The 15,959-nt window shown below is 35.2% G+C and overlaps 1 protein-coding gene across 46 annotated transcripts in view; it reads left to right on the forward strand.

The window, feature by feature from the left end:
- Positions 1 to 15,959, forward strand: part of nwk (FCH and double SH3 domains nervous wreck) — a 49,536-nt gene that overhangs the window by 7,984 nt on the left and 25,593 nt on the right. For 24 of the 46 annotated variants that reach the window (XM_073983845.1, XM_073983873.1, XM_073983851.1 and 21 more), the window contains exons 2-4: positions 6,358 to 6,824; positions 7,257 to 7,486; positions 14,835 to 15,918. In XM_073983845.1, coding sequence (XP_073839946.1) covers positions 6,804 to 6,824; positions 7,257 to 7,486; positions 14,835 to 15,918 — 1,335 coding nt within the window. In that variant the 5' untranslated portion in view covers positions 6,358 to 6,803. The remainder of the gene's footprint in view (positions 1 to 6,357; positions 6,825 to 7,256; positions 7,487 to 14,834; positions 15,919 to 15,959) is intronic. The other 22 variants (XM_073983849.1, XM_073983877.1, XM_073983891.1 and 19 more) reach the window with 2 other exon arrangements.

The raw sequence follows: 15,959 nt of genomic DNA on the forward strand, positions 1-15,959 counted from the left end.
AAATTTGCTTCAAAGTTCAGAAGCAATAAAAATTCAATATATAGCAATGTTTAGATGAGGCCATAAAATCCAAGCTGGATCTGACTCAACAAAACGCAACTAGGGCTGTTGTATTTTGGGTCTGTACTTTCACAAAATCCTCATTTCGTTGTTTGCACAAGATTACATTAAAAATTATGCATAGTGTTATTTACCTGAAGAGATAGGGTCTGATTCCAGGATTATTTTTACTTTTAATATAATGTTACAAAAGAATCGTTATAATTGTTTTCTTAATTGTACGATTCGAAGTTTTTGGACTCGATGACAAACACTTTGATGGACAATAGATCCTTATTGAACCCCACATATTCGCTAATAACACTATGCAACATTTTTAAGGTGATCTTGTGCAAACAATTCGAAATGAGGATTTTTTGAAAGTACAGACCCAAACGACAAAAAACCCTATTTGGGTTTTGTTGTTTCAGATCCAGCTCGGATTTTATGGCACCATCTAAACATGGTTAAATATTGAGTTTTTAAAGAAATTCGGGGCTATATCTCTGAAACCAATGCGAATCTTCTTCTGACCTCTGAAGCAAATTTATAGATAAGGACAAGAATAAAATATTTGGAGAAATAATGAACTCGAAAAACTACATGCATTGCCTTAAATTTTTATACATTTCGCACCGTATCTCCAAAACCGTTAATTTTTTCTGAATATTTTCTTTTGGAAAAATATTCTTGGAATGTAATACACAACTCTTCAAAACATGTCAAAGTTGTAAAATGACTCTATGCCGTTGTTTTCAGTACATTTTTCAAAGACGATTTAATAAAAATGTCAATAATGTAGTGAAGTCCGAAATTCGAGAATAAACTGCTGGTGTGAACTGTGTTTGAAATGCGTGTGTAAAAGATATGATGCAAAATACCACTGAAACAATATGAAGTAAGCATTTTAGAGTTTCAGAATGTTCTGAAGAATTGTTGAGAACTTTATTTGCTTGGTTCAACTCCTAATAGTTTAGCCGATACTGACCAGAATTTCAGTAATTATGTAAAATGTTCTATATATTATAGATTTTGATGCCCTAGATAAAGTTTTTCTTATGTGGTTTTTTCAAAAGATAAGTTCTACTAGTTTAGGGTTACAACAGTGCTAAAGACAGCAAGGCCAAATTCCTATTCGTTTCTGAGATAAAGGCCTGATAAATGCAAAAAAGTGTAGATTTAGCCCGGTTTAGATGAGGCCATAAAATACGAACTGGATCTGGCAGGACAAAACCCTACTAGGGTTTTTGTAGTCTAAATATGTACTTTCAAAAAATTAATACTAGAAGTTGTTTGCATTTTCAGTGTTGCATAGTGTAATAAGCTAATTAATTTTGGAATTGGATCTTATTTTGAGAGACACCCCTCTCGATAGTTATCGCGCCCATAAGTTATTTTAGTTGGTCACCGTAGTATTTAGAGCTTTGTCAGGAAGCATGAACTTGTCCACGAACAATAGGATATCGCTGTAAACAAGACTACACAATGTCCAAAGGATCCTCAAACATTCTTTAAACTGCAGTTATGTTAGACTTGTATGAGGGACCTGAAGATGTTGTCCAAACATATTCTCTTGGAACTTGATCTACTTTTGGAAGTAATTTTGCGAGTGGAACGAGATAGTCCATATTAGGTTCGATTTTAGACTGAATCGGTTAGTCCCTTCGACAATTGTAGTGAATATTTTTTAACTTTTATGGCAGAGGTACCGATATGATCCATATCTTGAATCAAATCGGTTGATCCGTACGAGAGTTATCATAAGTTCCAACCTGCCAGACAAACAGAGACACAGAGGGACGGTGGTAAGTACTTCCATCTTGTCTGAAACGAATATCGTCCAAACACATGTGAAGTCTTAAATCATTATTTTGATGAAATCTATACGATACAATCCTAGTGTATATAATTTCTTAATCTAAAGACTGAGGTTACAATTATACATCGGTAATGATAAGTAAAAATCAAGTGACGCACAAAAATTCATTTGTCTTCATTATTTTCTCATACCGTTTAACAGCAAATTTGTCTAAAACAGAATAACAAAATTTTGGCGATGGCAGTAAAACAAATTTCTAATTGGCTTTCAATATGTAGTCCACGAAGGACCGACCCTTCATACATTTTATTCAATACATTTTTTTATATATTTCCATTCCCATAATAATGAACTCGTTATTTTTGTTATAACCGGATGAGTTTTAAGCCTCGAGAGCACTATACAGTTCGAATAAATAATAGACATTGGGTATATTCATTAAGGAATTAGCATTTGATAGTGGTATGATATGACATGAAGAAGTAATTCAGATTTTATTGGAAGTTTCTCTCAAAAACAGCTTACAAACAAAAATTTTTAAAATATTTTCTTACAAAACTTGTTAATGATGTACATTTTCTGTCAAGAAACTTAAGAAAATATAAGTTTTAATTTGAAATCTTCAAATATACAAACATTTTTATGAGAAAAATATAATAACTAGTTACAGTAGCTAAAAAAATTTTGTTCGACCAAACCATTTCGGGGGGGGCCCGGGCCCCCCGTGCCCCCCCCCCTGCGTACGTCCCTGCCAGTGGTCACAAAACTTCTGCACCAAAAATTGTCAACATAGGTCCACGTTTTGGTATAGCTCCGATATAAAGGTACCTCAGGATTTTACTTGTTTTGAGGATTGTTGCTAAATTTTTTCAACGACCTCTATGTAAGTTTACAGTTGAGGTTTCCAGTGGTCACAAAACTTCTTCACCAAAAATTTTAAACATAGGTCCATTTATTGGTATAGCTCCGATATAACGGTACCTCAGGATTTTAGGTATTTTGAAGATTTTAGCTGCATTTTTTCTGCGTAATTTAACATTTAAGGTTTCCAGTGGTCACAAAACTTCTGCACCAAAAATTGTCAAAATAGTTCTAATGTTTTGGTAGAGCCCCCATCAAACGGTACCACCGATTTCATGTCTTTTTATGCCATGTCCGTCCGTTTGTCTGCCTGGCTGGAGCGCAAGATAACTCCCGAACGGATCCACCGATTCGGTCCAAAATTTGGATTTCGTAATATGGTGTCCAAACTTAGTTTAAGTGCGAAGATAGGTTATATCGATCCACCCCTTCCGGTACCTCATCTACAAAAGTTCGAAAATCTTCGAAAAATTTTGCGCACGATAACTCTTGAAGAGAGTAAACGATTTGGGCTATACTTTGCACATCGTGAAATTTCTGCCAGTCATAGATGAGGTTCCAATATGGACTTAATCGGTCCACTCCTTCGGGTACCTCCCACACAATATTTCGGAAAAAACTTCTATTCACTGCCGCCCTTACGACGGTACAACTTTCATCAGGGGCAAGTCCATACTTTCTGAGAAAATAGCCTGAAAGCTGCAAAAACTCGTTATGTGATCATGCGTTGTGGATGGAGCGCGCGGTAACCCTCGAACGGTTAAACAGATTTTATCGAAAATTTGGCTATCGTAATATCTTGTCCGAACTTAGTTTGTTTTCGAAAATGAGCCATATCGGTATACTCCTCTAGATATCTCCCCACAAATGTTCAAAACTTTTCACGATAACTCTCGAAGAGATTAGACATAGATCAGGTTCGATCAGGCTCCCACACAAAATTTCGAAAAACTGCAGTTTTAAGGAAGCGCACGATAACTCTCGAACGTATCAGCCGATTCGTTCCAAAATTTGGCTTTCGTAATATTTTTCCAAACTTTGTTTAAGTTCGAAAATGGGCAATATCGGTGCGCTACTTCCGGTATCTCTCCCCTAAAAGTTAACAAGTAAGAAAGTATCAGTCAGCTGTGCTGACAGAGATATACCATCAGCCACTGACCCAAACAAAAAAAGAAAAAAAAAACAAAGAAAATAAATATGCCGTTGTATCACGAGTTTGCTTTAAAATCTGTATGTACCGTAATGTGGGGCTATACCAAATCATTGACAGACTATTAATTAAATTAAATTACAATAAACTATGTTTTTAAAAAAGTTTTAGAGTTATCTTGCACGATAGCTATTTGAGTATGCCCCGGCAGGGTTTTTTAGCTTGGACCATTATCTCAGGAAGTATTGACTTATTCCGGAAAAGGATTGTACCGTTTTAAATGAGACCGCTAGAACAACCTACTGAAAAAAGAATCTATACGATGCGAGAGGAGTTCTTAAACTACACTTTTTTCGAATTTTGTGTGGGAGGTACCCGAAGGAGTGGATCATAGTCCATATTCCAACCTGATATATGACTGCATGAAATAATATAATGTGCAAAGTCTGCACCCATCAGAAACACCCTGCGAGAATTATCTTGCGGATTTGCCATTTTGGGTGGCGCCGTCAGGATTTCTTGGATCATTTTGCCCAATATCTCAGGAAGTATCGACTTGTGCTAGAAAGAAATTGTACTGTAGTAAATCGAGCTGCATGGACAACCTGCTGAAAAAAAATTTCAAGACGATCCGAACGGAGCAACCGTCCAAACTTTGGATCTTCGAATGTTTTGTCCAAATCTAGTTTTACTTCAGAAATGCTCCATATCGGTCTTCACACACAAAAATGGCTGAAATTCGGTATTTAGTCTTCGTTGGGGGTACACAACTTTCCCCCAGAAATTTTTCGTTACCGGTTCACGCCTTAATATAGCCCCCCATAGAACGGTACCTCCTGATTTTCGGTATTTGGAAGCTTATGGCCACAATAATCCATCGAAATGGTTGGTATTTAGTCTTCGTTTGAGGTATTCAACTTTCCCCTCTAATTTTGTCGGTATATAGCCCTATTGAACGATACATCCACATTTTCCATATTTTGAAGGATGTGGCCTCAATATTCCACCGAAATGGCTGAAATTTGATATTTAGTCTTCGATGGGTGAACAAAACTTTCCCCCAGAAATTTGTCCGTACATGTCCACGCCTTCATATAGTACCACGCCAGAATAGTACCTCCCTATTTTCGGTATTTTGAAGGTTTGTGACCATAACCTTCAAAATACCAAAAATCAGCCACCTAAATGGCGGAAATTTTGTATTTAGTCAAACTTTTCAGACTGAAATACGTCGGTGTAGGTCCAGAAGAGAATTATCAGTAAAGGTCCACGGCTTCATATATTTCCCATAGAAGCGTACCTCTTGATTTTCGGTATTTTGAAAAATTTACCCATATTTTCTTATCGAAATATCGGAAGTTTGTTATTTAGTCTTCTTTGAGTCTAAAAACTTTCCGCCAGAAATTTGTCGGTAAAGATCGAAATTTTGATATAGCCCCCTATAGAACGGTACCTCCCGAATTTCGGTATTTTGAAATAGCTTAAATTTGGTATTTAGTCTTCTTCATAAAAGAAAGGAAACTAATTGTTCCATTTTACTGCAATACAACTCGTGGTGGACGGTATAAAAAGTTCGGCCCGGCCGAACTTAACACCGTTCTTACTTCTTTTTAGTTTATATCATTTTCGGGCAAGATTGGTTATCCTTTGGCATTTATGGTTCCCAGTTGTTAGAAACTTCTTGATTAAATATTGTTGACATAGGACCACGTTGTGTTATAGTCCCCATATTATGGTACCGCCCGATTTTAGGTTTTTTAAGATTTTAGCTGACCGATTTTTTAGATATTTGGGGTTTCCAGTAGTCTAAAAACGTCTGCTCCTAAAATGTGGGCATGGGAAATTTCGTAACACAAAGACAATTAATTATTCCATATAAGATCCGCGTATTTCAGAGTGAAGGGTATACAAAGTGACTCGGGCGAACGTAACGCCCTTTACATGTTGCAAGGTTCAAGAATAAGGTTATCCAGGAGAAGAATTTCCCCAAAAATATTACTCTGCACATACCTTTGTTGTCAATATATTTTGATCGGAAATGTAGATATCAGATGGATGGCCTTATAAGTAGGCCTCGATCGTGGGTTTAACTTCAGTTCGTCACCTGCATTTATTCAGGCAGTAATGTTTTCAAAACTCTTTGTAATAATTACAATAACGAGGGTCTTCATTATTACAGTTAAATGCTTTCACAACACACAACCAATTATTTTTCGTCTAACTTTAGCATTACTACATGACCACTTGCCTGGGGTAATGGTTAAGTTTATTTTTAAATTGATGAAACCAGCTAATGCATCGTACAACTACCACCTTATTGCACATCTGTCGATTGGAAACAATTCAAAGCACTAGCTTGTGGAAATAAAAAACCTATTTTTTCTCAATAAATTATTCATACTGACCTCCTGTCAATAATTTTCATTTATTTTTTGTTTGTCCAATTGCATTTCTCTTATTAACTTCTATTTTTGTATTGTATTTTTAGATAAAACGACCATGTGTTCGTGCTTGTGTTGAATAGAAAAAAAAAATCAGAAAACTAATAATAAAGAAAGCAGAAATACCGCTAAATGCTTAACGCTTAAACGCACCAATACTCACCTAAAAACACTTACATACTACTCTCATAACGAAAGTGGATGACTAACCAACCAACGGACATACTATGTGCTCCCATTAAGATTTGCATACACCTTTTTTCACACACAAACACACACTCACATACACACTTATATTTTATACATTGTACCGTTGAAGAGCTAAAATAAGACCAGAAGAAGAATATTCAGCCAGAAGAAATAAAAAAAAAACAACAAAACGAAGAAAAAAAAAAAAAAAAAACAAAAATTTTTGTCATTCCCATAAATTGAAGATTGGATAGAAATTATTATTAGGATAACAGAATACTAGAATCACTAATAATAAGAAAACATGCAGCCCCCACCGCGTAAGGTAAGCCCCCCAAAATAGCTGTGATATGTTTTAAAAATGTAAACCACCAGCATATCCACAAATTTGTTTTAGTGGATTCAATGTTTGTGTTTGTCTTTTTTCTTGTTGTTGTATTTTTCTATCTCCCAATAATTTATTAAAAACAAAAAACTAACTCATCTGTTTCTTTGCTATTTACTCATACAACAAACGTGACAATCCATCTAACAACCAACTTTTACATTCATCTCACATATCATTTACATCATAACGCATGCATCACCATCATCATCGCCACTATCACCTCTCATCCATTTACTTTATGCGTTTATTTTTATTCTCAAATCATTGCCTATTTCCTGTTGTTATATCCTGAATACTACTTATCTATGTATATGTGTCTTGTTTTATATTTCCATCTTCTATTCATTGCTGGCCTTCGTGACTAATTAGGGTAACTATGTGAAATTCCTCAAGAATTTACATACGGAACAAGTGGCCAAGTTGCAGTTAAAGAATCAACATGAATGCGATTTGCTCGAGGATATACGACAATTCACCATTAAGCGTTCGGCCGTGGAAAAGTCGTACAGTGAGGCACTGCTTAAGATATCCTCACACTATTTGAATAAGAAGATACCCAATATACCGGATATAAAAATGGAAGGCATGGAAGAAAGATGGTAAGTTTTTTTCTTTTGTAAATTGCTACTTGTACACGTTGGAGGAGGAGCATAAAAGAGTTTTACCTTAAATTTGATAATATTATATATGGGGACCCAGACACTAGGCTCCCAAACAATGTTGCTTCTAACTAATAAAATAGACTGGTTTAAACTCAAAGGAAAAAATCGATGTCGGAGCTAAACCATTGGGAGTCGAACCAAGTAACTTTTACAAAAATTTTCCAAATAATGTGCTCAGCATCTCTTCAGAACATTCTGAAACTCTAAAATACTTATTTCATGTTGTTTAGTCGGTATTTCATATTGTACTTTCTACAAAATATATTTCAAACAATGTTCACACTGCATGTTTATTTTCATATTTGGGATTTCAATGCATTGTTGATATATTTATCAAATTGTATTTGAACAAGTAAAAAAGTTTCAGTCGGCTTTGCCGACAGAGATATACCCTCAGCATGTGTGCATTGAAATACTTTTATTCCCAAAAAAACGTATGTATTTAGGGGGGTTTTCAAAATGTTGGGCGTATGAACCGACAAAAGTATGGATAATATTAAAGCTCAAACATTTCCGGGGATATCGATAGATAAAACTTTTTTATCACACTAGCCTACGAAAAACATAATATCGCTGTAAACAGGGCCACTAGGAAAACCTTCGGTAAAAATGTCCAAAGGATCCTCGAACCACACAAAACTGTTAAACATTTGTGTGGGTGATACCACAAAGATTGGACAGATAGGGCCAAATATGAACATAAACTAAGTTTCGACAATAATTAGGGATCAAAGTTTGGACCAAATGGGTTGTTACGTCTATGAGAAATCGGGCGTACCATTTTAGCGAATATTTTCGAACTTTTGTGGGGGAGGTACCGGATGTAGTGGGCTTATAAGCACCACATTCGAATTTCATCTAAAATTCGAAGAAATATTGCAATATCCAAAGTGTGGACGAACGCAGTATTCGGTTCGAGTTCTCCAGCCACTACATATGGTGCCATAGGGGAGTTTTTACAACTTTCGGGCTGTTTTCTCAAGAAGTATGGACATGCCCCTGAAAAAAACTTTTACTGCCGTAATTGAGGCAGCGAATGCAAGTTGCTTCAACAAAAATCGAAGTGATTCGATATCAGGTCATAAAGTGAATTTATCCAAAATTTTGTGTGGGATGTACCGGAAGGAGTATACAAATATAGTCCATATTCGAAACTGATCTATATCTGGTAGATATATTAGGATGTGTAAAGTATTGACCAATTCGGTCACTCCCATCAAGAGTTATGGTGCGCACAATTTTTCCGAACAATTTTGAGCTTTTGAGGGGGAGGTACCTGAAGGAGTGAACCGATATGGTTCAATGAGGTACATTTTATCCGTATGAATGTTTATATACCCTCGTTAGCATAAATGCTGTGGGTATAAAAATATGTTAGAAACAGCCTAATAGAATCATTTTACATGGTAGAACAAGAAAAGGTAACAGCAATACCCAGCTGACTGAACTGGGCTGTAATGTTAGTGTCAAATTCTATACGACATTTTTATAGTTATTCTATGTTCGATGTTTGTTAGGGATATATGTATATTTTTTGAAGAAAAAATATATTCATCAGAAAAAAACCTATTTCCCATAAAGACTTCTTCATATAAATGACATGTAAGCTCATCTAAGTCCAAACGACTTGCCGCACACTAAAACACCGCTTATAGAGGCAGTACAACGTTTGTTAATACGGTGTGGTATTTTAATAAGTTTGAAAAAATAAAGCCCTAATAAACATGTGTTTTATGATTTCAAAAACAAGAGATTGAAAGAGCTTCTCAATGAATTTCCAGCGACCTCAAACCTATTTGCAAGAATTCTACTTTTTGCGAGATATTATGCATTTAGTGGAATGATATGGAAACATTCAAATTGAAAATCTAACGAGCTTTCATTCATGTTTTCCAAAATATTCAATCAATTGTGAAAAAATATTAGTTTTTAAATTTCAATAATTTATAGACATTTCCTTATTTTGTTTACATTTATCTTTGACACTAACAGTACAAACAAAAACAAATTCCTATGTGGTTGTTGTTGAGTTGTATTTGTTGTAGTACTTATTTTACCTGCTTTGTTCTACCATGGGCATTTTACATGAATGGAATATTCTGAAGACTTGCGAATAACATTCCAGCGGCTAATTTTTCCAAAGATAATTCAACGACTAATGTAACAGTTTTGGAGATATGGTGCGAAATATACAAAATAATGGAGTTTTCAGATATATCATGCATATTGACGCAATAAATGCAGTTTTTCGAGTTGACAAAACAAGATTCTAATTGGTTTCAGAAATATTTCCTCGATTTGCTGTAAAAAGTCAATATTTAGCCATTTTTAGACGAGACCATAAAATCTAAACCCGATCTAACAACACATAACCCAAATATGGTTTTTGTCGACTGGGTCTGCACTTTCATAAAATCCGCATTAGGAATTGTTTGCGCACAATTATCTCGAAAATGTTGCACAGTGTAATTTGTACAGGGCCAAAGGTGAATTTTACGAAATTGCTCTAAAGCCCACATTTAATGTCCAATCGAAGAGAAAATTTTACCAGTTAATTTCTGTGTAGTTCAATCCTACGAAAAGTTGTGAAAATCTGCTGGATTTTAATATAAGGCTACATTATAGGGCACCAATTGGCCAAATATGTATACTATTGGAGCAATATCACAATCTTATCCGATTTACATACATTTTTATAGAATAATACACTGAATAATAAACTGGTAAAATTTTCTCATCGTTTGGACAATAAATGTTGCCTTTAGGGCAATTTCGTTAAAAATTCACCTTTGGTCCATAAAAATTACTATGGAAATTTTGAGGCCCCAGTGGCACGTGTTAACATATTCCTATTGTGCTCAAATTTTGGCAATCTTAAAATCTAACAAAACTAAACACCGACACCGATTTTTTAAGACCACCCTAGTGCATATGTATATGCGTGTCAATAAACTGTTCATGGTTTTTGTCTCCCATAATCCTAATATCTAATATCAACTTCCAAATTTCTCTCATTAACTACTTCCCGTTAACTTTAGAGAGAGAGGATGGATTTTTATTATCGTATCCTGTAAATTGAGGATGGTAATTTTTAAATGGTAAACAATTGCTTTTGGTGAGAACGGGTTCAGGATATAGCTTCCATATATTTTAGGCCAATTTCACGTATGGGATGCACCAAATATGCTACGTAAGGAATTTGGTCTAGAAATAATTTAATGTAGTACCCATATACATACATACCCTGTAGGAAATGTCAATAGTGAATCTATACTGACTTACTACTGACATTGTCAACAGTACTACTGACAAACTGTAGACAACTAATGTAATTTCCTATAGACATTTTGTATGAACGTGTCATTCGAAAGTCAGTACTGACATTGGAACTAGTATGTCAGTAGTAAGTCAGTAGTTCCTGAGGAACCATGTGTTGACATTGGAGGTAGTGAGTCAGTATAGACATTGGAGGTAGTGAGTCAGTAGAGACATTGGAGGTAGTGAGTCAATAGTTCATAAAGGGTCATATGAAGACATTGGTACCAGACTTCCCTTACTAAGTTTTTTGGCTTATATGAACTTTTTATAGATTAAAAAGCTATATGGTACGTTTAATAAGACGATGATCTTACACTTTTGTTTAAATAATATACATATTTTATTAAAGAAAAATACATATTATTGAAAATGCTAAAAAAGTAAAAATTGCGTAGTAAATAAGGGCTAAGTCCAAAATTCCACATAAGTTCAAAATAAAGCCAATGTTTTCGAGGCTGGCTAAACATTTGAATATTTAAATAATAACAAAGTCGTTTTCATTGTCAGAAATATCATCGCCTTTTATTTTCTTTGCCATAAGACTTGGTGCGACTTGTCTGCTCAAAATATTTCTTCTTCTGCTTCATTTAACCTTTTATCATGCGATTCGCTAAATGTTCATATAACATCTAGGAATTGAAAAGAATAAACATGTAAAAAAAAAAAAAACAAAATGTACAGGTGTATAAACAGTGGACATTATAACTCATTATTATGTCGTGTTCAAATATGTATATTGGGTTCCGCATTTCCTGCAAGACGGAACATTATACTCGCCAGGTCCATAATCTTCTCTAAAGATTCCACAAAATTGTCGAAGTTTCACCACACATGTTGTCAGCCGCCTCAGAATTTGTATTTTCATAATTGTCCATTTTTCACTTGTCTTTTATAATTTCTTTTGGTCATACTTGTTATTAAAAGCTGAATCACACGTTAAATTCACTATATTTTATTGATTTTTCACAAAAACACTTTTTTCACGAAGCGCCAAAATTATTTTACACCAAACAATCGTTTGGATATCAGCTATTAAAATAATCAATGCTTCTTCTTATTAAGATAAAAGCATCAATAGTTGACAACATGTTGACAAAGTGTTGACTTTGTCACCATAATAGTAGACAAAGTGTTGATATGTCGACACATGTCCCCATGCTTCGCCCGAATTGGACAGACACTTTAACAAATTTGGAAAGTTTGACGGAATTTGGTCATACAAAATTAACAGCATACCTCGATGCTCCTGAACTAACTGTAAATGAAGGCTGCTTAGATTGTGGCGAACCTTCAAAATAGCGTAATTCGGGAAGGTACCGTTCTATGGAACGTGGACCGATATAGACCATTTGCAATACCAAACATCCTAGGAGTAATAGAAACTTCTATACCAAAAACAAATTTCGAGCTGTGTCTCGATTTCAACAGAATCAACAATATATCGACACCTCCAAATAATAGTATGCTAAGTCTAAAAAGTGAGTTTTGCAGGAGAAGCACTTAAAGTGTGGACATTTTTTTGGACTTCAGTACTATGCTAAGTCTATATTTGTTTATAACTTCTGTTCGGATTGACCGATCATTACCAAAATTTGACAGAATTTAAGTTAAAGGACATTCGACACCTCCAAATAATAGTTTGCTAATTCTGAACAGTGACTTTTGCAGGACGAATTCTAAAAGTTTGGAAATTTCTTTGATCTTCAGTACTATGCTAAGTAAATATTTGTTTATAACTTCTGTTCGGATTGTCCGATTATTACCAAAATTTGACAGAATTGAAGTAAAAGTACGTTAAATATAAAAATGTAAAGAACTTGAAAACATGCTAAGTCGACTTAGCATACTATTGTTTGGAGGCGTCGATATATACTTTAAAGGTTTTCTGATGAATATTTCGATGTGTTACAAACGGAATTACAAATTTAGGGTATAACTATATTATAGTGGAGAGTATAAAAAAATCGGCGGAGGGTTATTTTAAATAAATCTCGGTTAAAGGTCAAATTTGTATGGTTTTTTTGCGTTTTTCAGAATTTTGCATGGAAACAGCAAGCCCTATCGAAATGAGAAAGAAGAAAATGTTGTAGCTGTGAAAATTCTCTACAACATTTTGTTAGCAAAATCATGAAAATCGAAAAAAAACCCTAAAAATGTGAGCTTTGACTGCGAAAATAGTTTGGAGTACATAACCTGAGTACATTATCTGCATCAGCTACCAGATAACTTTGCTTGTGTCTATAGTAGAATGTGCCTGTACCACAGTCAGTTCGATGTTTCTTCGCAAAATTATGAACGAAAAGTTCAAATAAAAGTTGACAGCAATCTTGCTATCGGTAGAATTTTACGACTACTTGTTTTTGATCGGTAACTTACTGAAATATATCGTTAATTACGGAAATTATTAGAATTTTTATTTTACCAATTTTTTTAGGTCCCAGATCATGGTCCTCAAACGTTTGCGCGGGTCGTCAACTGTGGAGGGGTTTGTGTTTCTTTTTCTTTGTTTTCCTACTGGGATGTTTTCTATAGGGGTGAGTTACCAACCCGTCGAAAATTCTCAAACATTGGGTGTATGGTCAAATCCGTCTGCAATGGCTTTTAATTTTACTTTCATAGGTTGAAAGACGACCAAAAAACATTTTTTGGAACTCCTACCCCCTAATTGTTGTCCATTTGATTCAAAAACCTTATAAATGAAATTTTATGGCGATTGGTTAACGTTAACCCGTGCCAACCTAGCGATCTTTGTTTCCATACCCAGCAAAATTTGAAGTATGGGGTTCCATGCGATGACGTGATTTCATGGCATCTTTTGCATTGGTTCAAACGAAGTCGTGAAAGATCCGATCTTTTCATTAGCATTTGAACCAATGCAAAGGAAGTCTTGAAAGATCCGATATTTTCATCAGCATTTGAACCCATTCCATCGATCCAATAGAGATGAATTTTGTGTTTTTATTTATATACATTTTTCTAAATATAAAAGATTAATTATTTACAATAGGCTTGATGTTGTCGGAGACTCGAAATCACAACCAACGTTGTTAAAACTCTCGTGATAATGTCATTGCAAAGGGTTGGTGAAAATGACATGCCAATGCATTGGTGGAAGTGATATGCCAAAGTATTGGTGAAAATTACATGTCAAACCATTGGTGTAAATGCTTTGGATCCAAAAATGAATAGCATTTTTTGGGCTCCACGCTCATATAAATTTTATCGATGAAGATGCTAAAAAGATGACATGCCAGATCACTTGCATCCAAGATTGAATGGCTATGGGGCTAAAAGTGAATTTTCATGAAAATTCACAAAAACGTCGCAATTATGGTCAAACCAATGAAAAATTTTACCAGTTCATTGTTGCGGCTAGAAATGGAATCCTACAAAAATTTGTGTCGGATTTCGAAGCCACCTTATTCCCTCTCTGGTGGACCATAAGTTTATTTGAAACTATTTTTAACTTAAAGAGGATTATTAGCAGCAAATAAATCTCAGTTCATCTAGTTTTTTATTTTAGTTTCAAATATTCTTTTCTGTTTTTCCCGAAAGTATTCAATGTCGTCCCTTATAACTCATGCAAAATAAAATATTGCTAAAATTAAAACAACAAAACTGGGATTAAACTGGCTTCCAAATAAAAATATACAAATAAAAAGTACCCGTCACTTCGATGTACATGACGTAATAAAACAACAAAAAATATGGGTCACTGAACTACATACAATATTTATTTTTTGTAAGTGTCTGTCTCTAAAAATCTAATCAGTTTGAAACATTTATAACTACGAGTATTTTTAGGGGGTGGATTATAATTTGGAACAATTCAAATGTAGCACATTGAAATCTCTACAACCATACACACCCATTAATAGATAAACAAGCAAAAAACTGACAAATACACCCCCAATTTCATTGGCCGATAAACTAAAAACGTTTTTTCTCCCCCTTCCCCATTTTTCAGGAACATGTGGAGTGTCTGGCGTACGGTCTTGGAAGAAAATGAAAAATTGGCCCGTGCTCGCCTTGCTGCCATTGAAGTTTTTCAACAGCAAATTGCCGATGAGGCTAAAGTTCTGAGAGACTATAAATTGGGTATTGCCAAAAAGTCACTTTCCTACATTGTGAACGTACAGAAGGAACTTCACTTGAGTGTTGGTGACTTGGACAAGGCCAAGAAACAGTATTTCGATGAAGAACATTGTGCCCATGATGTACGTGATAAGGCCCGGGATATTGAAGAGAAGCTAAAAAAGAAGAAAGGCTCATTTTTCCAATCAATAACTTCGCTGCAAAAGAACAGTGCCCGAGTAACATCGCGCAAGGAATTGCTGGAGGAAAAATCTACCGGAGCTCGCAATGATTACATCTTAAGTTTGGCCGCTGCCAATGCTCATCAGAATCGTTATTTCACCGTTGATTTACAAACAACAATGACCACAATGGAAAATTATGTTTTTGAACGTGTAGCCGAGTACTTGACCCTAATGGGTCGTACCGAATTATTAACCTGTTCGGCAACACAAAACTCGTTTGGCAAGATCCGAGATCAAGCTCAACAATTGACACGAGAATATAATTTACAATGTTGTTATCTATTCTATCCGGTGCTTAAGCAACATATACAATATGATTTTGAACCGTGCGATAATGATCCGATACGCAAGGTGACAACCGAACATGAATCGGCGGCAGAAACTCTAACAAAAGAGGCAAAGAATTTGGCCGGTCGTGTTGTGAAGGAAAATGTTTCGATACGTGAAAATGCCAAAAAATTGGCGGTATGTGTTGCTCTACGTGATTCTGGTCAGCGTACAGATCCAAACGATCCCAATGGGCCTGATCTTGATACAAAGATTGAAGAGTTCCGTGATCAGATACGACGTTCGGAAACGGAGAAAGCCAAGGCAGAGGCATGTTTGCAAAGTTTACGTGAAGGTGGTATTAATGTTGACGAATGGGTGCAGGAGGCTGAAATTATGGGTGCTCAGGAACTTACCCGATCGGCAAGTTCAATTTCAATGCGTACCGATGCTTCGGGTCAAGGGGTAAGTTAAAGTCAGGGGAATGAGTGTAAGTTTTTAACTGA

Source organism: Musca autumnalis, unplaced genomic scaffold, assembly GCF_047663935.1.
Source record: "Musca autumnalis isolate F117 unplaced genomic scaffold, ASM4766393v1 scaffold_4, whole genome shotgun sequence".
NCBI classification, from domain to species: Eukaryota; Metazoa; Arthropoda; class Insecta; order Diptera; family Muscidae; genus Musca; species Musca autumnalis.